At 38.3% G+C, this 26,433-nt stretch overlaps 1 protein-coding gene across 1 annotated transcript; it reads left to right on the top strand.

Annotated features, from left to right (window-relative positions):
* The first annotated feature begins 202 nt into the window (after nucleotides 1–202).
* On the top strand, nucleotides 203–26,433 carry TMEM64 (transmembrane protein 64). The gene is given in 4 exon segments (XM_006186771.3): nucleotides 203–591; nucleotides 593–1,264; nucleotides 17,279–17,434; nucleotides 22,552–26,433. Coding segments are annotated over 4 exon segments (1,173 nt in total). The 5' UTR covers nucleotides 203–438; the 3' UTR covers nucleotides 22,744–26,433.

Raw genomic sequence — 26,433 nt, forward strand, 5'->3', positions numbered from 1 at the left:
GTCCGCGTACCCTCTGCCCTTTCTGCCCGTCCCGCCGCTCGGCTCAGCGCCCCGCGCCCTTCATACGCGGCCACGGCCCAGCTCCCGTCACCCGCTCAGCCCCGCCCGGCTGTGCGTCACGCGGAGCGGGGTCCGTATGTAGCGCGGCCAGGCCCCGCCCCCGCGCCCAAGGCCCCGCCCCTCCAGCCCCACAGGGGCAGGCTCGCCGGCGTGGGCTGTGGGCTGTGGGCTGTGGGCTGTGGGGTCCGGACTTTCCCCACTCTCCGGGGGATCGTCCCGCCGCCGCCGAGGCCCCGCCTTTTCTGAGGCCCTCTCCTGCCACCTGAGCGGACGCGGGGAGTCGAAGCCGGGCGTGCGGGGCGCCATGCAGGGCCGCCGCCCCACAGGCGCGGCGGCTGCGGCGGGGCTGGCCGGCTGAGGCCCGTTCTGGGCCGAGGCATGTGGAGCCCCGGCGGGAGCCTCCTCCAGACGCCGCCCCGGCTGCCGCAGCACGCCGCCGTGCCGGGCCGCGCCGAACTGCCGCCTCGCCGGGCCCTGCCGCGGGCTGCGGGCGGGGACGGCCCAGCGGACCGCCTCCCGCGCGGGGGCGGGGCAGAGCGCGGGGGTGGCGGCGGCGGCGGCGGCAGCGGCGGCGGCCTCCGGGGCCCTGCTTGGCGCCTATCTGGAGCGCCACGGGCAGCCTGCGGCCTTGGAGCTGCCGGCGCCGGGCGGGGCCTTGGCGGGCAGCCCCGGGAGCGGCGGCGGCGGCGGCGGCGGCGGCGGCGTGGTGGTCGGCGTGGCCGAGGTGAGAAGCTGGCGCTGCTGCTGCCTCGGCAGCACCTGTTGGTGCCGGAGCCTGGTGCTGGTCTGCGTGCTGGCCGCGCTGTGCTTCGCTTCCCTGGCCCTGGTCCGCCGCTACTTGCAGCACCTCCTGCTCTGGGTGGAGAGCCTCGACTCGCTGCTCGGGGTCCTGCTCTTCGTCGTGGGCTTCATCGTGGTCTCGTTCCCCTGCGGCTGGGGCTACATCGTGCTCAACGTGGCCGCCGGCTACCTGTACGGCTTCGTGCTGGGCATGGGACTGATGGTGGTGGGAGTCCTCATCGGCACCTTTATCGCCCATGTGGTCTGCAAGCGGCTGCTCACCGCCTGGGTGGCCACCAAGATTCAGAGCAGCGAGAAGCTGAGCGCCGTTATCCGCGTCGTGGAGGGAGGGAGCGGCCTGAAAGTGGTGGCGCTGGCCAGACTCACTCCTATACCTTTTGGGCTCCAGAATGCAGTGTTCTCGGTAAGTGGTGTCCCGCTGGTCCATCCCTCTCCGAGTCTGTTTTTGAGCGATCTTGTGACGGCCCTGGGAGGGCGCTCCATCAGATAAATACCAGCAGAGAAGTGACATTGATAACAGGAGTTAGCATTTCCGTCGTACCCTAAGAAATCTTAAATAAAGCAAATTTAAGTCGGGCCCTCTGTAGATCTGGTGAAGAAAGAACCAACCCTTTTTGGCATATGGGTTTTGTTAAAAATGAAGAGTCCTTTGAACTCTGAGGGGAGATGAATGGAAATATCCATTTTAAACATTTGTCATCTTATTTCTGTAGCAGCTTTGGCAACAGTCAGGGAGTAAAGGTTTCACATGCGTAGTTTTCTTTCTTAACCTGTATAAATGCATCCATGGTTTTGACTCAACAACGTGGCACTAAAGGAAGTGTTTGGGTAAACAACGTAGGGAGTCGTTACAGACTATATTTTGGGGTTCCCTAAAATTTTTGATAGGCCTTTTGTTCATCGAGTAATTTGCTGTGATACAGTGTTAATGGGGATAGCCTCCTGTTTATGTTTGGAGGAACTTCATTTTGAAATCCCTAGGTAGTGGATAAAACAAAATAGGACAGATAACCTTTTCCCCAGTGAGAACTTATTTTTCTTTTTGCACATCTTCTACACTTTTTTTGCCTTGTTTTCATGTGTTCTGCTCATCTAGCTTAGGTTTTTCTGGCTAGTGGACATCCCATTGCAACTGATTTAGGAATTAGAGACACTGCTAGTGAGGAAACCATGGATCAGAAGAAAGGAATCCAGTATTTACAAACTTAGTGTCTTTGGAACAAATTATTAACCCTATCTGCCTTAGCTTTCCTCTTTTCTAAGGTGAAGGGGTTGAATTAGATTACTGAGTTCCTCAAATTCAATGATTCTAAACTACAAAGAGTTCATATTAGCGATTCTCAGGAACTCAACCCTTCAGGTAGACATAAAGGAAACTGTATGAAGTCGAGAGATTTAGCACTCAAGACTGATAGGAGCCAACATATTTTATGTTAGTGAATCTGACACATTGTTTTGTTTCAGAAATAAATTTTTAGTCTCTAGAAACTTTCTTCTTTTGTTTTAACAATAATTCTAACCAACCTAGCTGTGACGAAATTAAGATCTCTTCTTTGTTGTTCTTTTCTTTGTAAATGCCTTTTGCAAATCTTGCGTTGATTCTAACGAACAGCGACGCTTGGCATGGAAATAGATAAGGAGTTCTCTGTGCAGATAAAGTTTGGTGTTTACAGGTAGTCTGGTATGTCCTCTCTTAAATTTTTACCTCTTTACAGCCACCTATAAACATGCACCTTGACCCAACCTAATATAGATCAAATATCCTAAGACTTTGAAAGAGGGTTGACACCACGGAACCTAAATAGTTTCATTCTGTTAGTTTGCTCAACTCTCCTGTGTGGCTTACTGTGTATTTTCTTGTCCCCCTACCTTGTGCCTACTATCCTAGGATTCTTTCCACATATTATTTCTAATCTTTAACTAGCCCTGCAGAAGGTGATTATGCTTATATTAAAGGCTATTGTCTAATATTCTGGAGCACAGGGCTGATGCTCTGGAGTTCTGCTGTCCCTGTGGAATCTATTGTCCTCGGTCAAATCGCTTACCCTCTCTGTGGTTCATTTTCTTATTTGCAAAATGGGGTCAAGTAATGGTACCTCCTTCATAGGATAATTGAGATGATTACGTAAAATAAATACATGCAACCAAACCTGGGTTAACAAACACTCACAGGTGCCTTTTGGGATAGTGACTATTGTTAGAACCCAGGGTCACCTAGGTACTAAATAAATGGTAGAACCAAACTTTACAGTGTGGTTTAAAGATAGGGTCTCAACCCAACCCGGGGCTCTGTTTCTTCACTGTGTATAGTCCTGAGTGTATAACTGGACTCATTAACTGTTTATTAATTAAAAATCAAATAGATTTTTAAAATCATCTCTTAAACATATTAAAGATGTGAGTTAGAAATTCTGCTTTGTATTTGGAAATAATTTAAGGTAATTATGTAATTGAAACTGAACTTGACAAGGGGCAGTTCTCAATTTGGCCTTGTGGAATCGAGAGAAAAGAATGAAAAAAAGGAAAATGGCCTCTTGAAATAGGTATTATTGGCCCAGTTTTACTGAGGAAGTAATGGAGGCTCAACCATCCAGGAGCTTGTTCAGGATCACCCACCTGCCAAGGGGTGTAGCTGAGGTTTAGACCCCAGATTGGCTGAAAAAGTGCCTCAGACCGTGTGAAATTCTCACTCTTGGCCATGAACAGGGTGGGTTGTGGAGCCATTGGATATAGTCTATTACGTCTTGTTCATTTCTGTTGCTAACTTACCTGCTTAGTAGCTCTTTCAACCAAAACAGCTTACTGAATTCACCCAGCGTATGTGAGTGAAAAGAATGCTTAGTTTAGGCTGATTTTTCTTTTAGCCCAACTTTCCCTTCTGCCTTATAGAACTTCATTCTGTGTCCACCCTTTCTGCCCTCATACCCCTCTGGCTGCCCATGACTGTCCCTCTTCCAGACATGTTTCTTTTGTTTTCTTCTTCCCTGCCTATCTTTTAAGTTATCCTTTCCCCCCACCCCACCCCCTTTACAGTTAAAACTCATCTTCGGTGTCCACGATTGATTGATCTTTAATCAGTGCCCACGATTAAAGAAACTTATCTGGGCCTTCCTCAAAGAGGAAGTGAGGTATAGGGGTCATGAGAGGCACAGGCTTTGGAATTAGATCGTCCTTGATTAGTTCATGCTGAGTTATGAGACTGAAATAACCTAATGCAGGGAAACATGGAGTGTTTGCTGGGTACATACTCAATTCTCAAAAATTGTTAGCAATTATTATGGTTAGTGGTGGAGGTAGTGGTGTTTACATTTTAGATACAGGAGGTGATTGTAAAAGGTGAGTATATGGAAGAAAGAAAGGGGCTCTCCCTTTCTTCCTATCTCTTCTTAGCTGTATTTTCTTTTCCCATGTGATTAAAAAAAGGGTAAGCAAACTGACACTCACTTTTGAAACTCATTATTGAAATGGAAAATAAGTACATAATACTTTATAATATCAAGTCTGTCTTAGATCATAAGACATATACTTTCTGAAGTACATATTTAAGTTTTTTCCACTTTTAAAAATTCACTTGTTTCTTCTGGGAGATGGTTAAAGGCCCCCCCCCCCAATGTTTTTGATGTAATCTTGTATCCATAGGTATGATTGTACATTAAGACAGATTTCTAGACTTGTAGTCTGTGTGTGTTTCTAAGTACTGTTCTTATCTGGACATATCTCCGTAACTATTTCTTACTGCCTCAGTCGGGATAGGCTAAATTCTGCTACAGTAACAATCCCCAAACCTCAGTGGGTTAAAAGCAAAGGTTTGTTTGTCTATTTGACACAGATCCAGGTTCAGCTTGGTTTGGGGAAGGGGTGGGGACTCTGCTTTATGTCATTTTCACTCTGGGATCCAGGCTGACAGAGCCACCGTCTTTCTCTTGGTTGCATGACATGGTGAATTGTGCACTGGTTTTTAAAGCTTCCACTTGGAAGTAATCTCATCTTTTTACTGGCTAAACAAGTTACATGGCCACAGCTGACCTCAGAGGGGCAGCGTGTACTCCAGGAGGGAGAAGAGTGAAGTGTTCGGTAGCAGTCTTCAGGACTCTGGCACTTGGTTTACAGGTTCTGCCTCCCAGACCCTTCAGTCCACTCCGCTGCCCCCATCCTGGCGCAGGCATCTCAGCTTCCCACCTGGTCTCCTTGCCTCTTAGGCAAGAGTTTCCAGTTTTTTCTCTGTCCAGAAAGGTTTTTCTAGAAGGCAAATCTGACCTTGGTTCTCCCTGTGGAAAACCCTCAAGTGGATTTTCTTTTCCCCTCAGGATAAATTCCAAACTCTCACAGCTTACCTCTGTAGCCTGTCTCGCATCCGTCTGCAATTACTAAGTGCCCTTTGATGTGTTAACTTATCTCGTCCTCAGCATTCTAAGGCAGACGTGATTATTTGATTCAAACATAGCAAATCAAAATTTTAGGATTTCCTTTTTGTTGATAAAGCTGAAAACTATAAACATCTCATTCTGTGTTTAGTAAGCATTAAAACATTCTTGTGAAGTCTCCTGTAAGATGCCCCCCTTGGAGATGATACAGAAAAAAAATGTGGGGCGGGAGGATGGCCACGTCCCAGGTCTCAATTGAGACTCTGGGATGCGCCCCACCAGGTGAGGGTCCTTGGCTTCACTTAGGAAAGAATTCAAGAGTGGGCCACAGTTGAACAAAGGTAGATTTATTCAGAGAGATAAATACTCCATAGATAGAGTACAGGCTATTGCAGAAGGTAAGAGAAAGTCCACAAGGTGTGGGGGTCAGGCACTCAGTTTAGAGTAAAAGTAAACACATCTACAGACAGAGTGTGGGCTGTCTCTGAAGGCGCAGGACTGAGAGGCCACAAGGCGCAGTGTTAGTTTTTATGCGCTCTGTAGCGTCATATGCTAACCAATGGGAGGGTTATTCCAACTACTTTAGAGATGAGGCTGGGATTCCCAGGATTGGGCCACTGCCACTTTTTGACCATTTATGGCTAGCCTCGAAACTGTCACAGCGCCTGTGGGAGTCTCATTTACAATGCTAATATATTACAGTGAGTTTATAATGAAGCTCAAGTCTACTGGAAGTCAAATGTCGTGCCATCTCAGGCCTCAAGGCTTGTTGGGAGTTGAATTTTCCACCATCTTGGTGTTAATTGCTGTGTCATCTCTGAATGGCTGTGTCCTGCCCCCTTCCTAAACTGTAGAAGTCCTCTCAGACATCTGGACTTATGCAATTTAAAGATACCTCCTGTGAAATAACAACTTTAATCCAGAAAATATTATAAGATAATTGGTTGTTATGGGTAACAGTATTCATATGAGTGCTTGCAACTTCCAAAATTTTGTTGTTTTACAGGAGATGCTAGAAATCATTCTCTCTTTTCACTTTAGTCATAGAAAAACTTCTCTTAAACAATTCCATGTTGGAAAGTTTGTTTCCATCATGCTTAAATCTTTGAAACCTCAAATGAAAACTTAAAACATAGCATGGGAGACCCACTTATTCATATGTTGTATACCACGTTACAATTTGTAGAGCAGATTTCCATACACGATATCCCTTCATCATCACAGCAGTCCTTTGAGGAGGTATCAGTGACTAAGAGGCAGAGTTATATAGAAGACAGATATCACACACTTAAGTCAGGCGTGGTTCTGACATTAACTGTGACATCCTGAGCTACTCTTTTGAGCCATACCTTCTGTTGTAAGATGTGTTTACTAATATCTCCTGCATAGCTGTGAGATAGCTTGCTTATTATATATAAGTATATATATATATAAGTATAGCTTGCTTATTACTGTTTCTTTTTCTCCATCCTCTGCATTCCAAAATGAGGACATTGAAACTTAGAAGGTTGTTTTTTGTTTTGTTTTGTTTTTGGTTATGTAACCATTATTTATATTGCACTTACTAAGTGCCAGGTTCTGTCTTCTAACATGTATATATTTCTTATTTAGTGCTCATATAAACATCTTAACTCATCTTAACTAAGGCAGTTGAGGCAGAGAGGTGAAAGTATACAGCTAGTAAATAGCAGAGTCATGAACATACCTAAGATTTTGTTGTTGGTCCAAAAAGAGCTGGGTTTCTCAGAGACCTCCTGGTTCTAGTTGCAGAGGACCTGCCCTGTAGTGCATCACGTATCAGATGTTATGGAGGACCTCCCATGCACTCACCAGCTTCATTCACCGGTCAGCGTTCTGCACAGTTGAATTAGGCATCATCCCAGGACTTTAGAGCAGGGGACAGCAGACTGTGACCACGGCCCACTGCGTGATTTTGCATGGCACACAAGCTAAACGTAGTTTTTAAATTTTTAAACGATAGGGAAAAAAGCAGAAGGATAATATTTTCTGCACGTGAGAATTACATGACATTCAAATTTGAGCATCTGCAAATAATATTATTGGAATACAGCCAAGCTCCTTCATGTATGTACAATTTGTGGCTCATTTTAAGCTAAAACAGCAGAGTTGAGTAGTTGTGACAGGAGCCTATACCCTGCAAAACCTAGAATATTTCCTGCCCGGCACTTTGCAGAAAAGGTTTGCATTAGAGCTACTGCAGTCACTGTAATAAAATAACCGCCAAGCCTGAGCCCCTGCGTATGTCGGAGGGAGTGCTAAAGCTCTCATGTGTATCTTATTTACTTTTGTATTTAACAAAATCCTTTTTTAAAAAAACAATATATGCGTAATGTGGGTAAAATGCAGACAAAATTAAAATGGGTAAATTTAAAAGTGCAAGGCTTGACCCATCATCCTGGCTCAGTTCTCAGTAGAACCACTTTAAAGAATTTATGTTACCAAACTATTAGTTACTTTGACTATTTTTATGAGCCCACAGTAGGTTAGAAGCAGCAACAAAAAATTTGTTTGTTTGCTTTGGAAGGGGCAGGGAGCTGTGAAAATGGTACACTGACTGAAATAATGACAAAAAAACATTAAAGACAAATATAACTGTAATGTATTTTCCTAGAGTTTGCATTGAGTAATCAAGAAAAAGAGAAATTACCTTTAGTAACTTAGTTCACAATGAAACTGAAATTTATTACAATTAAATGAAAGTTTTTTTACTGGCAAGTGATTGTAAGACCAGAAAAGTGATAAAATCTTAGCCTCATAGACTCTTTGGAGACCTTTAGTTCTGTCTCAGCTCCTTTGTGACTTTGGTGAAGTCATTTAATAATCTGGCCTCCAATTTTCGTATTTGTAAAATGAGGAAGGTTACACAGTCTTAGAGTTTGCTCTTAAAAAGGTAAATGTTCAAAATAACAAGTTAATACCTTTTATTTTAACAGTTTGGTAATAGTATGTTTTATAAAAATGTTTTCTCATCTTAAATTTTTATTGTGTTATAGATATAACCGTTCATTCATATTTGATGAGTCATGATACTTGTCATTGTACTCTTATTTTTAAAGTATATTGATCTGTTGCCGGGTGAGCAGTTTAGATGAAATCAAAAGACAGAGACACAGTCTGTGTTTTGAAGGAGCTTGAAGTCTTAAGTCTGAAGGTTTAGGTACGGTGACCAAGTGGATAAATGGCCTGCCACCTCAGTCCACATCCTTCGACCTCACAGTACCACTGAGCGCAGCTGGCCATTGCCTCCCCAAAACCGTGTTCTTCTCTTTGTGTCTCTTCAGTTATCTCACCAGCTTCTGTGGTTTTTGTGTCATATATGGGTTTGGAATTCAGAAATCTGTATCTTTGGTCTGTTGTGTCGTGGTAACAAATAACAGTGTGTCTTATTACCCCTTCCTAGATAAAAAAAATTTCTTTAGAAGCAGAGTCTTATAAAACTTACTTTAACAGTATTTGCTTTTTCTGTCTGTGAAATGTGTTTATTGTAAAAACTTTGTTTTCTCCTTTGTATTTACTATACTTTTCAATCATTAACATTTTAGTGTTTATTTTTCTAGTCTTTGCATTTATTAATGCATGTGTTTTCCTTATATAACATTGTGAGTGAATGTTACAACTTTTGTGACTTTTTACTGAATGGAATGAACATTTTGGCCATTAGGTATACTACGAAATGACTTAAAATGACCACAGCATCAGCTGTGGTTTTCTGTCTTTGTATATTCATCCCTGCTTATGTATAGAAGGGCCTTATATATAGATGGCATTTGATAAATTTTTGTTGAATGAGTAAAAGTAATCAACTGTATAAAGAAGATCTTTTTAACTTATGTTCTAGGCGTTCTATGCAGTGACATATATATTTTTTTCCCTAGGGAGAAGATTCAGTGTTTTAATCAGATTCTCAAATGGATCAGTGGCCCCTAAAATATTTAGGAACCATTAAAAGCCGAATTAATTAATGCCTAATTTAATTGATACCTAATTTAGGGATATCGAACTAATGAAAAAGTCTGTATGTACAAAGATGGCTTCTGCATTGTGAACAGATTTATTTGCCTAACTGTCTCTGTCAGTAGAAGCCTGTACACTGACACCCTCTACAGCTGTTAGAGTGGGGTCTCTCAGAGCACCTGCTTTGTTGGGGTTTTTTTTCTTTTTTTCTTTTGTTTTTTTTTTCTAGTAGCAAAACTCTTCTCCATACTTTCAGAGTTGCTGCCTAAACAGAGGGTCTTAGCCTTGACATTAGGTTGACTCAGAGGTTAATGGAAATGCGTTTAGTGTTTATTCAATACTCAACTCAACAAGTACCTGGTAGATACCTACTCTGTGCCCACTTCGGTTCTAGATGCTACAGATGCAATGGCAATAAATAAAACAAAGTCCATCCTTGATCCTTCACGGTGCTTGTAGTCTAGTGGAGAAAGCATTCTGGATACATCAAGGCATCTATTTTGCTGATAATGAATCAATTTCCATTTATAACATTATTTCTGAGGAAATGGGGGACAGTATTTTCAGTTTCTGAACAGCCAGTTACAAATGGACTTTGCATCCTAGCCTGTTTATAAACTGGCGACTATTGTAAGTCTCACATTTGTGAACAAGACAGTTTTAATGTTGACGCAGTCAACATCCAGTTAATGTATATTTAGCACCTAATATATAATAGGCGTCATGCTAAAGGTAGTGACACAATGAAGAACTAGGCAGATGGATCCCTTCCTGTTCAAATTTGTAGTTTGAAGAAGGGGTGAAGGGCGAACAGATGGTAAAATACTGGGTTACTCTCTGGTGTGAAGGGGATAGGCAGGTAATAGTGTTGGTCCTGTCAGAGAACTTGAAAGGAGCTCTTAATGCAGACTTGAGAGCTTGGGGAGGGTTTCCTAGAGAAATTGATGATTTGAGTGAAAGGCAGTTTGGAACTTTGCCCAAATAAAAGGAGTGGGAGGAAGGGTATGAATGTCCCTGCCAGCAGGAACAGCGCCCAGAAGGAAAAGAACAAGGAACGTCCTAAGACAAGAGAATTCTGATGGCTGGAACATAGTGTCCATGAAGCATAAGGCAGTCCGAGGCCAGGCCATGAAGTAACTCCGTGTTGAGAAACTGAGCTTCCTTCTGATGGCAGTAGGAAAGAGTTTAAGCACGATTAGATTTGCAATTTTTAAAAAAAGATTTCTGCAAAATTTAGCATAGCTTGTGAGTGGGGATAGGTCTAGGTGTCAGCTGGAGACAGTGTTCCGGCACAGGAGCTGTTGGCGGTGGACTTCTTAGCTATTTAGAAGGCCTTCTGAAGTGGCTAGTGAGGGCAACTGAGATTGGGAACACAGACAAATGGATTTTGGGGAGGAAGGGAATGGGCAGTTAATGTTTTTCTTTAAACCAGTTTTTTAAATTTCCTGTTTCTGAAAGTGAAAACTAGTTACCACTTGTTAACGCTTTCTCCCTCCTATTCAACTGTTTCTGAAATATTGATAGTATTTTGAGGATATATATAATAAAATACATAATTTATCAATTATAATTAGATTGAAGGCTCAAACTGTAGTCATTTGATCTTTTTTTGATCATTCGGTAAAAATTATTACAGGGACTCATGATTTTTTTCCCGTGTAACATTATCAAATGTATATCTTAATTGGAATTTACCTTCATAGTAACTGTCAATAAACAGCACCGCTATTGTATAAACCAAGCAACGCATCAGTACAGGAGTGTACACTTTACCAAAACTAATACAGATTCACAGAGCTATGCATGAAATTTGAGTTCTTCCATACACAGAACCCCTTATAGTCTTCATTTGAGTTGTGTCAAGATATTCTTTGAAAAAGTGCTAAAATTTCTTTGTGCATTAAATTAAAGCCAGTAAAGCCATGGTGTAAACGGCTTTAAACTGAGCAGGCAGAGGAGCTGGAGGCAAGGTTGCAGAGAGAGCTGTGCTTTGTGCTTGCCGGAGGGGCAGCAGGCCTCAGGTGCAGTGAGCATGGAGAGATCCATCTCAAGATAGAGATTCTCTTGTTGTCAGCTTCACAAATGTGTGTTCAGAGAAGAGTCAGCTCTTGCTTTTCAGAATTAAGGGGTTTTTCTTTCTCTTTCTTTTCTTTTTTTCAGTTGGTCATGTCTTTGTTTTCATGGTCGATCTATCTAGATGGTAATGTCCTACATTAACCTCTGCGGACCCAGACAAGTGAATTATATCTCCAGCTAAATCCCAGTACGTTTGGGAATAAGAATGTGTGTACTTCCGTGGTGCTACTGGAGTCTGAGAAACATGGGAGGATAGCAATCAGGTAGCAGTCACCATCCCTGAAACTCTCATCTGAGTATTTCTGATACATAGGAACTAACGAGCAGATGACACTGACATCCTCAGCTGAGACTTCTAGGAGTCTGGAGTAGGAGAACAACCCTGAGCTAATAGCCTGGAATACTGTAGGCAGAAATTCCTGTAGGCTCACCTGATTAAAATGCCAGATCTTAAAATTAGTGAAAATAAATTTAATGAAGTGACCACTAACTTTCTTATATATCAGTAATACCCAGATGGGGATATGGAAAAATTATTCTCAAAATTAATAGCAGTAGCAACAACTGTAACATAGAATGCTTAAAATAACTAATAAGAAATGTGTGATACATGTAAATAAAACCACCAAACTTTAGTAAAAAATGTGGAAAATTTTTAAGTAATTATAAAAATATTTCTGGATAAGAATGCTGAATATTACAGAGTTTTCTGCAGTATCCAGATTAATTTATAAATTTTCCTTAATCCCAGTATAATATTTACTAAATTTTTTTGAATAGCAGAGTGATCCTAATGTATCTGCAAAAGTGAATAAGTAAAAATAGTTATGGTAATTTTAAAAAGAAGAGTCATAATAGGGATTTGAAGGATGGGAAATTCTTATCAGATATTTAACTGGTAGTCTTTTTTTTTTTTTGTCCTGGTTTATCCATCCCCTCACGCTGCTTTTCCTTTTGGTAACTGTTAAGTTTGTTTTTTATGTCTGTGAGTCTGTTTCTGTTTTGTAAGTAAGTTTATTTGTATCATTTTTTTTTTTTTTAGATTCCACATGTAAGTGGTAGATATTTGTCTTTCTATGACTTACTTCACTTAATATGATAATCTCTAGGTCCATCCATGTGGCTGTAACTTTCAATATTTCATTATTTTTTATGGCTGAGTAATATCCTGTGTGTGTGTGTGTGTGTGTATGTATGTGTGTGTGTATATGCCATATCTACTTTACCATTCATCCATTGATGGACATTGAGGTTGTGTCCGTATCTCGGCTCCTGTAGTGCTGCTGTGAACATCAGGGTGCATGTATCTTTTCGAATTAGTTTTCTCCAGATATATCCCAGGAGTGGGATTGCTGGATCATATGGTAACTCTGTGTTTAGTTTTTTTAAGGAACCTCCATACTGTTCTCCATAGTGGCCGCACCAATTTACATTCTCACCAAGAGTGTAGGAAGGTTTCCTTTTCTTCACACCCTCTCCAGCATTTATGGTTTGTGGACTTTTTTGATGATGGCCATTCTGACGGGTGTGAGAATTGTACTTCTGATTTGCATTTCTTTAATAATTAATGATGTTGAGCATCTTTTGATGTGACTGTTGGCTATCTGTATGCCTTCTTTGGAGAAATGTCTATTTAAGTCTTCTACCTGTTTTTTGTTGGGTTGTTTTTTGGTTTTCTTTTTTGTCTGCATGTGTTTTTATATTAAGCTATATGAGTTGTTTGTATATTTTGGAATTAATCCCTTGTCAGTCTCATCATTTGTAAATACTTTCTACCAGTCCATAGGTTGTCTTTTTGTTTTGTTTATGGTTTCTTTTGTTGTACAAAAACTTTTAAGTTTAATTAGTCCCATGTGTTTATTTTTGTTTTCATCTCCATTACTCTAGGAGATGGATCTGAAAGAATATTTCTGCGATTTATATCAAAGAGTGTTCTGCCTGTGTTTTCCTCTAGTTTTGTAGTATCCAGTCTTACCTTTAGGTCTTTAATTCATTTTAAGTTTACCTTTGTATATGGTGTTACAGAATGTTCTGATTTCAGTCTTTTAAAGGTAGCTGTCCAGTTTTCCCAGCACCATTTATCAAAGAGACTGTCTTTTCTCCATTGTATATTCTTGCCTCCTTTGTCATAGATTAATTGATTATAAGTGCCATAGGTTTATTTCTGGACTTTCTGTCCTGTTCCATTGATCTATGTGTCTGTTTTTGTGACAGTACCATACTGTTTTGATTACTGTAACTTTGCAATACAGTCTGAAGTCAAAGAGTGTGATTTCTTCAAGCTCCATTCTTCTTTCTCAAGATTGTTTTGGCTACTTGGGGTCTTTTGTGGTTCTACACAAATTTTTAAAATTATTGTTCTAGTTCTGTGAAAAATGCCATTGGCAATTTGATAGGGACTGTACTGAATCTGTAGACTGCCTTGGGTAGTGTGGTCATTTTAACAATATTGATTCTTCCAATCCAAGAGCCTGAGATGTCTTTCCATCTGTTTGTGTTGTCTTCAGTTACTTTCATCAGTGTCCTGCAGTTTTCAGAGCACAGGTCTTTTGCCTCCTTAGGTAGGTTTACTCCTGGGTATTTTATTCTTTTTGGTGCGATGGTAAATGGGATTGTTTTCTTAACTTCTCTTTCTGATCTTTCATTGTTAGAGTATAGAAATGTAACAAATTTCTGTGTGTTAATTTTGCGTCCTGCAACTTGACTGAATTCTTTGATGACCTCTAGTAGTTTTTTGGTAGCATCCTTAGGATTTTCTATGTATGTATCAGGTCCTCTGCATACAGTGACAGTTTTACTTCTTTTCAGATTTGGATGCTTTTTATTTCCTTTTCTGCTTTGGTTATTGTGACTAGGACTTCAAAGCTATGTTGAATAAAAGTGGTGAGATGAGCATCCTTGTCCTGTTGCTGAACTTAGAGGAATGCCTTTAGCTTTTCACCATTGAGTATGATGCTAGCTGTGGGTTTGTCATATATGGCCTTTATTATATTGAGTTATGTTCCCTCTGTGCCCACTTTCTGGAGAGTTGTTATCATAAATGGATGTTGAATTTTATCAAAAGCTTTTTCTGCATCTATTGAGATGATCATATGGTTTTTATTCTTTAATTTGTTAATGTGGTGTATCACATTGATAGATTTGCAGATACTGAAAAATCCCTGCAACCCTGGGATAAATCCCACTTGAGCATGGCGTATGATTCTTTCAATGTATTGTTGGAGTCGACGTGCTGGTATTTTTTGAGGATGTTTGCATCTGTGTTCATCAGTGATATTGGCCTGTAATTTTTTTTTTTTATGATATCTTTGTCTGGTTTTGGTATCAGGGTGATGGTGGCCTCTTAGAATGAGGTTGGAAGTGTTCCTTCCTCTGCAATTTTTGGAATAGTTTCAGAAGGAAAGGTGTTAAGTCTCCTCTGAGTGTTTGGTAGAATTCACCTGTGAAGCTGTCTGGTCCTGGACTTTTGTTTGTTGGGAGTTTTCTAATTTCTGATTCAATTTCAGCACTGGTAATTGGTCTGTTTATATTTTCTGTTCCTTCCTGGCTCAGTCTTGGGAGATTGTGCCTTTCTAAGAAATTACCCGTTTCTTCTAGGTTGTCCATTGTATTTGTGTAGTTGCTCATAGTAGCCTCTTTTGATCCTTTGTATTTCTTTGGAGTTAATTGTAACTTCTTTTTCATCGCTGATTTTATTGATTTGGGCCCTCTCCCTTTTTTTCTTGATGAGTCTGGCTGAAAGTTTATCAATCTTCTTTATCTTTTCAAAGAACCAGCTTTTAGTTTCATTAATCTTTTCTGTTTTGTTTTGGTTTTTTTTTTTTAGTCCCTATTTCATTTATTTCTCCTCTGATCTTTATGTTATCTTTCTACTAATTTTGGGTTTTGTTTGTTCTTCTTTCTCTAATTGCTCTAGATATGAGGTTAAGATTGATAGCCTTTGCAACAATTTGGTTTCAGTACAAGATATCAGTGGATAGTATTAGAGCCCCAAGTCTGCCCCTTTATACACAATAACTTCATTTATAATAAAATAAATATCCCAAGTTGCTGGAGAAGTTACTGATTTTCAGCAAGTGATTCTAGGAAAATTGGTTACTGGGGAAAGGGAAGGATAAGGCTATATCTTCACCGTTAATCATAATAAATTACAGAAGGAGCAAGTGGTTAATACTAAAAAGAAAAATATAATAAAAGAAATATAGGTAGAGTTAACAGTGGGATCTGAAAAGACTTTCTAAAGCTAAAAGTAATGGAAAATCAGAGGAAATGATTGATAATGTTTGATTATATATAAATTTAGAAACATTTATATGTCAAAACATAAAATTAAAAGATAAGGGACACCTTAAAGGAAATTTTTGCCACTTTATATGTGTCCATATAATAGACAAAGTTGCTCTTACTATACAGAGAATAAATGTTATGAATAAATAAGAAAACACAACATTTCAGTAAAAAATGAGCAAATGTGAACAAATAAAACCATAAAAATGCAAATAGAAAAATGTGTATACTTAAAGCTAACGTAAATATAAATTTAAATAGTACAGATTAAATAATGATGAAACATCATTTTTACCCCATCAAACTAAGAAAGTTTGAAATTTAAAACTTAAAGTGGGTAAGAGTATAATGAAACGATACAACTTATACGTTACTTACTGTAAGTATGTGAACTTTTTCGGAAAAGAGTTTTTACTCTTTGATCTCATAATTCCATTTCTGATGATCTATCCTAAAATAATGGAGTTGCATATTAGTCATTTCTCTCTGTGTAACAAATCACTCCAAAACAAAGTGGCTTAATAAGCATTTATTATCACATGGTTTCTGTGGGTCAGGAATTCCTTGCAGCATAGCCAGGAACCTCTAGTTAAGGTTCCCTTGCAACATTACAGTCAAGGTGCTGACCAGAGCTGCAGCTGTCTTAACGGCTCCACTATGGGGGACTCGGCTTCCAGGCTCGCTCAGGTGGCTCTTGGCAGGTCTCAGGTCTTTGCCAGCTGTTGGCTGAAGACATCAGGTCCTTGCTGTATGGACCTCTCCATAGAGCTGCTTACAACGTGGTAACTTACCTTCTTGAAGGAGAGATGGAAGTCATGTTGTTTTTGTAATCTTATCTTAGAAGTAACATCTCATTGCTTAGGCCGTGGTCTTATTTGCCAGAAGAAAGCCCTAGTTCAGCCCACACCCTGGGGAGAGGATCACACGAGGGCATGGATACCAGGAGATGGGCTTATTGGGAGTATTTTAGATACTCTTTCCCACACAGGTTGATATACCGAGGTTTTTAAGCATAGGTTTTTAAAAATTTTATAATAGCAAAAAAAAAGTGCATAATCACGTGCAAAGAAACAATTAAGGAAGCAATTTAAATGTTCTACAACAGAAGAATGGTTGGAGTGTTCTCTGCATCCTCAGAGTGATTGTGTAATTGTATAATAATAGTAATGTCTACCTTTCTGAGTGTCAGTCATATGCTAGGCATTTGCTAAGATATTTACAAATATTTCTGATCCTAACAACAACCATGTAAGGTAGTGGTTATTATCTTCATTTTACAAATGAAAAGGCTGATGCTTATAGACTCGGCACAGAAATGTCGTTGTAGAGTTACCTGGCTTCAAAGCCCAGCGATCACACTGCCAGTTATGTATGCTTATGAAGAATATTAAATGACACGAGGAAGGCTTACAAAACGGTTTTTACAAAGTGATTCGTGTGCACATTTTATTTACATGTAAGGAAAAAAAGAATAGCCAAAAATGTTATCTTTCAGTGGCATAATAATAGAATTTTTTTCTTTAACCTTTTATTCTAAATCTTCTGCATTCTATATATATTCCCTTTATTATTAAAAACCAGAACACTTTGAAAAGCAGTTCCGCTCCCTCTGCTCCCAAGGGAAGACCACTAGCAAGACTTGTACACACCATTCTTTGTGAAATTGAAATTGTACATGTGGTAATGAATCAAATCCATTTATTCTGCTCTTCCAGGTTACTGATCTCTCCTTACCCAACTATCTGATGGCATCTTCGATTGGACTGCTTCCCACCCAGCTCCTGAATTCTTATTTGGGTACCACCCTGCGGACCATGGAAGATGTCATTGCAGAACAGAGTGTTAGTGGATATTTTGTTTTTTGTTTACAGGTGAGTTTAAGACCAAGGATTGTCTTTTTTGTTTGTTTCCTTTTTGTGTGACATTACTGATTTAAATCTAGCAAATTTCATTGAAAATAATTTAAGAAGATTTTTTCCTTTTTACATCTTTTCTTGTTTTTTCAATACTACTTCATATTGGGCAAAATTTACATTTTTAATTGAGTGGATATGTGGAAATATATAGAACTGAATTGACACTTACTGAAAATTCTCTTAAATAGAAAAATGGGAATGACAAAAATAGGGTTGTTTTTGCAGTGATTATTTTCAAAGTCATCACTAAACCAGATTCTGAGTTTGTATGAAGTGTTGTTAATTCTGTGTTTCTAAGATAATTTTAATGAGATTTGGTGGGGTTAGGTTTTTATCTTAATTTCCCTTCAACTTTGAAAGTATTGAACTCTTCTATTGGTATTTTTTAGGTTATTATACTGGCAATGTAAATTTCTTTCTAATAAAGTTTGATGTGAACAAAAAATTTTTTTAGAAAGTAATGCTTTATAAAAAGTGTAAAAGTATTCCATTATAAGTCCAAATAATATTCATGTAATAGAGTATTACTCCTCTGTAAATTGTAGTACAGTTTGGGGTTCATACAATTCCATGTAAGAGGTTGATAAAAGAGGAAAATCTTGCCAGAGAGGCAGATTTATTCAGTGCCTTAAATTACACACAGGAAGAGTTAAAATTCGTTTGCTTGTGATACATCTTATTCCTGAGACTTGCTAAAATATAAAATCACCGTAATTTTCGTTGATTTGGTAAGACGATGATGAGCGCTAACAGGTATTGGATGCTTTATAGGCCATGTGTTTAAGCTCATTTACTGCCTCTACTTTCTTGAGCGAATTGTGCTCATCTCTTTCCAACTGTGCTTTCAGTAATGTCACATTGGTAGCTTGAAATTGGTCATGACGGGGTATTTACAGTATGAAATATGGCAAGTGTTCTACAGCAGGCCTCCCCCCTCTGATCCCTAAGAGCTAGTTAACCAGCACATCATTGGACAGCAATTTGCCTGACAGCAGAGCTGCAAGGGGCAGGAGCGGGATTTGAACACAGGCAGCTGGTCTTGGAGTCCATGCGCATAGCCAGTAGACTGCAGTCTGCAGGCAGGTGGTACTAATGAGACAGCTGCCTTGACTTCCTGGCCCCTTGAACTGTAAGTTTTAACTTACACTGTTACTGAATGTATGGTATCATATTGCAAATTTACTGTTAGTGGTATTATTCTCAAGTTTTTGAGGTACTATTTTGTATTAAAAATTCTAAGATAAATAAAACGAGAGTTAATTTTCTTTGTGCTTATGCAGTACAAGTTCATTAAACAAAGTAAGCCCAGGGCTATTTACATTAAACTATAATAAAGCTTCTCAATAAAAGGGCTTGGTTTAATAAAAATGTAATATTTTTTCAGGAAATCGTTTTTAATTTTTCTTCACTGTTTTTTCTTCAGTATTACATTTTTTTAAGATAACCTAAATCTAGATTTAGAGTTTTTGTTAGATTGTTTATTTTTATTAATGTGGCATGCTAATCACATATTAAACTTTCTATGCATTATATAGTATTTATGTTAATAATTTACGTTTATAATCATCCTATACTATAAGATTCTGATGTACACTACATTCTCAGATTGATTTTTTTTAGTATATTTAAGCGTATTTTAAGCATATTTTATGTTTTTCTAGTTTACTGAAAACAATTTGAAACATCTTTTTTTTTAAATTGAAGTATAGTTGATTTACAATGTTGTGTTAGTTTCTGTTGTACAGCTTAGTGATTCGGTTATATGTATATTCCTTTTCATACTCTTTTTCATTATAGGTTATTACAAGGTATTGAATATAGTTCCCTGTGCTATGTATAGTAGGACCTTGTTATTTATGTTTTATACATAGTAGTTAGTATCTGCAAATCCCAAACTCCCAATTTATGCCTCCTCACCCTTCTTTCCCTACTAATAACCATAAGTTTGTTTTCTGTATCAGTAAGTCTTTGAAACATCTTTTTTTCTTAACATTGTAATTAGAAGTCCTCATTATTAGTAGCTTTCAGAAGATTTACACTACTTGATACTTTATATTTCTATGAATATTAGTAAACTACTCAACTGTAATCAGTGGAGTTGTAATAAAATGAAATAGCTCATGCATTTGTCAGTGATGCTTCTTAAAATATAGGAGGATCTTTTTTCTAGCGATTTCTGACCCTTTTGCTTGAGTTGGCAAATTAAAGCTTAGAATACAAAGGAGGAAAGGCAAATATCTTTTAGCCCAGACATTTACAAAAACCATCACCACCACAACAAAAGGATGAAGGCATATTTATGCTTTAATATGATACATTGATGTTACTTATAGTTTAATTTGATTGAGGGAGGATTTAATTTAGCTTACAAAAGATATACAGGCGAATAAAAAAAGTCATTTGATGGGGGAAAATTAGCATAGAAAAAAGAGTGAAATATAGGTTAAAATTAGTAATGTATTATGAGGTTCCTCATATTTGCTAGAAATGAGCCACAAATTTGCCACCTATTATAGCCACCTAAAGTGATCCGCAGTGTCTGTAAAATTAAAGCAATACCAAATAGATGTTCAGAGGAAAGCCGAACTGTTTCTTGTATTCATGTAGATTCCATGGTTTGTCAATTCAGCTAACTGTTCCATGCCCTGTATTTTTTTGTGTGTACTCATCAGCCAAAACCCCAATCCTGGATAAATCCAAGTTTTGATCTGCTTTGCACCTGCCCTTTTAGGGAAGACATACAACCAAGCAGATTGATGATGCTTCATTTTCCTAACCTTCAGCTGGTTTCTCAGCACTGCCCTATATTCTGTCTGTTCCTTTGTCTTCTCGTTTCCCCATTTTTCCTTAATGACTGTTTCAAACTTAGCTTCACTCTCTTCACAGTTTTCTCCTCCTCCCTTTGCTTCCCTCTTCATTCTCAATAGATGACCTCTCCTGCTTAACAGAAGAATCAAAAGCCTGCAAATGGGAAACCCCTCAATTTCCGACTAAGAAATTTACTGACCCCCTTGTGTCCTGCTTGTACGCTCAGCCTGCTCTTCCACTAATGGTGGAAGGAATCCCTTTCAGTGTGTGCCTTTGTGTATAAAGCTTGTCCTTCTGCTTGTGTTTGATTCTTTTGCTTTAATAGGGAAACTTTTTTAAAAGTTTTTTTTTTTTTCTTGTTGTGGGATTTTTTTTAACACTTCACTGGGCTGTTGGGAAGAGTTGGTACCCTAGGCCAGGCCCTAGGATGAAGAAAGCATCTGGGGAGAACCCCATGTAAAGATGTAGCCAGTTCACCCTTGTTAGGGACCTGAAAAACTTTTCACTGGTTCTCAACTTATTTTCTGTGGCCTTGCCAAATCCTTCCCTCAAGCTTTCATCACTAACCTTCTCTAAACCAGATACACTTTCCAGTCCTCATCGTAGCAACCTAAGACTCTTTTGGCAATGCCTTTTTAAAACACTTTCTTTTCCTAGCTCCTTTGATACCATATCTTCATCTTTTCCCATCTTTGCCTGGCTCTTTTATTAGCACCTCCTCCTCTCTTCACCCCTAAATTGGTCTTCCTCTGGATTCTACCCTGACCTTTCTGTTCTCACTCTGAAAACTTTCCTTCTTGGTAAAGGTGGCTGCGATGATACTTACTGTAACGGCTCCCATATATGCCTCTTCAGCTTAGCCTGTTTTCCACACCTTTAGACCCATGCACTGAATTGCTTTGGATAGCTGATAGGTACCTCAGATTCATCATGTCCTAAGCAGAGAACTTAACATCTCATCCACATCCTCCCCCAGTTACTTATCTAACATTTTCTCTATGTCTTTTTATGATCTCACCATCCACATAGTATCAAACATAGGGTATTCGATAAGTATACCTTGTGTTTTTAAGAGAGCTAACATGTTAGGGAACAAACAAGATTTAAAAACCTACCATTAAAATACCTAATTTGCTTAGAATTGTACCGAGTAATGGGTACTCGCTCAGTGGTGCCCCTTGTGCAAACTCCACGTTCCCCCTTTTGCTTCTCCTGTCCCACCCCCAGTAAGCTGTCCTTCCCCACAGCCCTGACAATTGTATGTAGAATACTTTTCCCATAAAACTGTTAAAATTATAGGTAGGGCTAATTGAAACTATTATATTTTATAATCACTATGCTTAGAGCAGCCTTTGGAAGCTTGTTGGGACATTAAACAACACCTATTGAGAATATTTACTCCAAACTCTAAAGAATCGCTTTACAAATGAGCTTTGGAGTAAATACCGTTTAGAAGATGCGCAGACATTCTGCTGAATTGTATGTAGAGTGTTCAAGCCCAGAGGGACACAACTTTCGGACAGTGGGAGAAGCCCACGTGGTTTAAAGGGGCTCACCTGAAATCAGGTCACTAGTGAGTGGCTAAACTAAGACCAGAACCTCGTTTCAGTGTGATGCTTTTTCTAGTTATCCCTTTGACTGGCATTTTTTTGTTGTTGTTCACTCATTGTCATGTTTTCCTTTTTCCCTAAGTGTAGACAATTTCATGTTCATGGTTTCTAGGTGATTTCTTCTGAAGCTTATTGGCATTTCATTTTTAAAAAAATGTTTCTTAATGGTTTTAATTTAGGCTGCAGCAGGCAGGTCATTTGCAAACAGTAGTACTTCTCTCTAAGTGGGCTTAGAGGTTGTGGTCATAGCTCTGCACAGACAGGCTACTACAGTAGTTACATTGAGAAAGTTTAGCCCGCTCTCAACCTCTGTTGTAGAATTCGTTTTTATTCTTGGAAGGAAGCTTTCTGATACAAAGAGGCAGGCTTGACTTGTATCAAACAAACATCATTTATACGGACTAAAAGGGATGTATGCCTGCCTTGTATCAACCTAATACTATAGAATGGTTACCCTGGAGATCGTGGTTCTCACCCAGCAGCCAAGGAAAGAGTAAATGACAACTGCCTGTAAACTATTTAAACATTTTTACCTGACTGTATCTGAGATGCATCCTGTTGGAACATTCCTAAACCAAATACTCATTGGATTTATTTCTCCCTTTTTTCTATGTAAAATAATTGTTAACTGTAATGTTTTATTTTTATTCACAGATTATTATAAGTATAGGCCTCATGTTTTATGTAGTTCATCGAGCTCAAGTGGAATTGAATGCAGCTATTGTAGCTTGCGAAATGGAACTGAAAACTTCTCTGGTTAAAGGCAATCAACCAAATATCAGCGGCTCTTCATTCTACAGCAAGAGGACCCTGACGTTTTCTGGAGGTGGACTCAATGTTGTATGATTCTAGCAAAACGTATGATTGTCAGGGGCCTTGTGTGCTGTCCAGGGTCGAGCGGTCTCCTCACTAGTGGGCAGACGCAAGTTCTAATTGTATTAAGGCACAAAAAACAAAACTGACAAGTTTTTAAATTGCAAATTTTTTTAAAGGAAGAACCATTTTCTGGACATGTAAGTGTAAATGCAGTTTTGACTGCACCTCTTTGTCGTTTACTGTGCCCATAATGGCCTGTAGGTCTGCACTTTAGTTTTATTTTATTCTTTGTTCTCTTTCTGGGTACTTATGAACAGAGAAATAATCCAAATATTTTTCTGCATATTGTCTTTATTTATAAAGTCCATAAATAGTTGTATGCATCTTTCCTACATATAAAGATGAGTAAAAGTATGCAATTTTAAGTGTGTAATATTACTGGATGTTCTTTGCTTCAGTAGTCTTTCCAGAAAGGATAAACAGATTTTTTTGGGTTTGGGGTTGTTTTCTTTTAATTGTTTTAGGTGGGACCACTTTGCTTCCCTTCTCCTTACTAGTTAGAAAATAGACATGAACTTTTGTTTGAATGTATTTTTGCAAGGATCATACTGTTGCAGGGCCATTTACACCCATACACACAAGCTTAAATCCTACATTGTGGGACTCAAGTGCTCTTAAGATACCTTTTTTAGTTTCACTGTGTAATACGCAAAGCAAAAGGGAAATTACTCAATGGGTGGTGGCTCAGATTAGAACTTGTGTTCTAATGTCATTACGTTGGCTTTACCCTTCTTAGGTCTTTCATCAAAGGGCTGTCCTGCAGTCTTATTTAAACATTTTATTAAAATAAACTTCTTTTCCTTTTTATATTCGCGATTAGGCTTTGAAATAAAGATGTTATCCTTTTAAAGTGGTGGGCTTGCCGTCATTGAAGGTGTCTCTCGGGTGGCCTTGTTTGATCAAAATGCCTTTTTAAAAAAACCAAGCTTTAAAATCATGTTTATAATTCCATTGAGTACATATATATTTGTCCCCATAGTCTTCAGCTTTAAAACTATAAATATAGTGTTAACTTAATGCCCAGATTTGTATCGCTTGTTTTACTTTAGGTTTATTTTGTTTTGTTTTTTTGGTACTTGTTTTTCTCTGGTAAGACTCAGGAATTCTGAAATGTGAATTTTAAGTCTCTCTACTCTTTCTCCTGTAGCATGAATTGAGTGTATTTATTCATAGCACTTACGTGGATAGCATGTAATAATTTGGCATATGATTCATATGACATGTTATTCATTTATCACCTTATATTTTTTAAGTAGTTTAATTGTCAACTTAATGATTAGTTTTTCACAGTGGAGATTATAGATATGAATGCAAATTTTCTGACAGGTATCTTTTTTAGCTATGAAAATGCCACCTTATCAGAGACCTCCCTTTTTGCCTTTTCATTAGGGTGAAATCCTTGCCCTGATTTACTAAAGTGCAAAAGAATTATTTGGAAGTATAGTAAAGATGCATTTGATCATTTCAATTAATTTTTTGCCTATCACAGGTATAATTGTTTTCCTTTCCTTCATAATGCATAATAAGCGTTCTCACCTTTGAGTCACAGTGAAGTTTATTTATACGTCCGTGCTAAGACCTCAGTGCAAATGATCTGCTAGGCACCTGGATCCACAGCACTTTATTGGCCTACAAATCCTTCCTTCTTTTATTGATAGAAAAAATATATAGTATTAGAATCTTCTTACTCTTTTTTGAATCCTAATTATTTGTTTAGTTATTTTTAAAGTTATTTTAGTTTAATTATCTCAATGAACAATACATCTGACTTACTTTTTTCTGTCTTACTTGACAATATTTCTCTTGTGCTTCTTGTTTGTTGGTTAGTTTTTGTTAAAGAACTCAGTAATTTAAGATCACTGCTTTCATATAATTGTGTTACACTACATGGATTTTGAAGTGCATTTTATTTACTTAGCATTTTGTAACTTAAATAATTTCACCAAATGAATACCTTTTGGCAGTTCGTAATGAGTTCTTCCAGGTGCATTTTGCTTGGTACTTAAATAAGTAAAAAAAAAAAATAATAATAATTTTTCTGTATTCTGCCATAATTTTCTATAATAAAATCATCCATTTTTACTAAAAATAGTATGGATTTACTATTTCTAAGATACTAAAACTGCAATTTTCTTTTTTTTGTTTTAAATCATTTCCAGCCTCCAAGCAAACTACAATCCTTTATAGTCATGCTGTTGGATAGCTGGATTTGATTGCTGAGTTTTCAGATGTGCTGTCTGTAAATTGTGCAAAGCATCGCCATGCCTTATTCACTCCATCTTTAACCCTGCATCCCAGATTTCTGGCAGCAACAAATTTCTACAGGATCCTTTTATGTTGCCCAATTATTGCCTTCAGTCAGAGTATATATTTATAAAATAAAATGTTTTGGATTTCTCAAACCAGTTAAGTGCAGTGTAAAATTGCTTTATATGCATATTTTTAAAAGCACACAATATACCTAATATCCAAATCTGATGAAAGATATGTTCCGTTTTTTTAAATTCTTTGGGCCTTTTTCTTAGTTTTCCATGTTTTCTGACTTATTATTAATGATTTTATTTACTTTTTGCCAAGTTTTGTCATGTAAATTATTTTCGAACAGCAGCACCTTTTTAAAAACACAGACATAATAATTTACAAATGCTTTCATGCCCATTTTCATTTGACCATCTGATTTGTGAAATAACTTGAAATATGTTCTCTTTGGTTTGTGAAAATAATAGAAACCAAATTTCTGTCATTAGAATGTGTATTTTGAGTTTATATTCAGAAATGATTTTGCGGTTTTGTTCAGAGCTAGCCATACTCTCTTTTTATGCACTTTGTAACCAACTGCAAACCTTTCTAAGACGACTTTACCCTGATAGGTCAAGCATCTTGACTATAAAACCTTTCCCTCTTTGAGAAGCTATTCAGTATCTATTCTTACCTACTGTTGCTGTTACTAAGTGGTGAGGCTACAAGCATACCCCAGCGTTTCTGGGTTTGTTAATGTGCAATACTGATTTGAACTATTCATAGGAAAGGTGCTATTGGTTACATATGTCAATACGTGTGAGACTTTCTTTAGAAGCTTAAAGTTATTAGATACGTGCCAGGTTGATGATGTCGGTAAATCCTGAGATGTATGGTAAATCCATGCTGTTCAAAACCAGTCAGCATTTGCGGAGAAGAGAGGTTTAAAAAAGAGAGATTTAATGAGGACCTCAGAAACAATGTTACTGACCTAGGTTGATAACTTCAGTGATGGAATTTTGTTTCAGACACAGGCCACTCAGAGTGTCAGAATGATGGTCAGAATAACACTGTCTGGTTTTTAAATTGGATTCTGTTGATTTCTGTTACAATAAACTGTTTTGGATGTAATTTTTTAAAGGTCATGTCTTTAAGCTGAAAAGCCTGTAAAGGGAATGGAATCACGTGTTCTACAGGATATTTAACTAAGGAATTCCTCACATATATTGAACATAAGCCGTTAATTAATTCCACAACTCAGTAGTAACTTGGTACTTCTGAATTGCAAAGTGATTGCTGCAAACTATTTTCTAGGGTAGCTAAAGATTTAAAACATAATTCTAAAGGCAAATCAGTAAAATCTCTTGATTATTGGTATCCCAGATCACTTCTGTGCCTGAGAAAATAAAAGGTTATGTTTTA

This window comes from Camelus ferus, chromosome 25, assembly GCF_009834535.1.
Source record: "Camelus ferus isolate YT-003-E chromosome 25, BCGSAC_Cfer_1.0, whole genome shotgun sequence".
NCBI lineage: Eukaryota > Metazoa > Chordata > Mammalia > Artiodactyla > Camelidae > Camelus > Camelus ferus.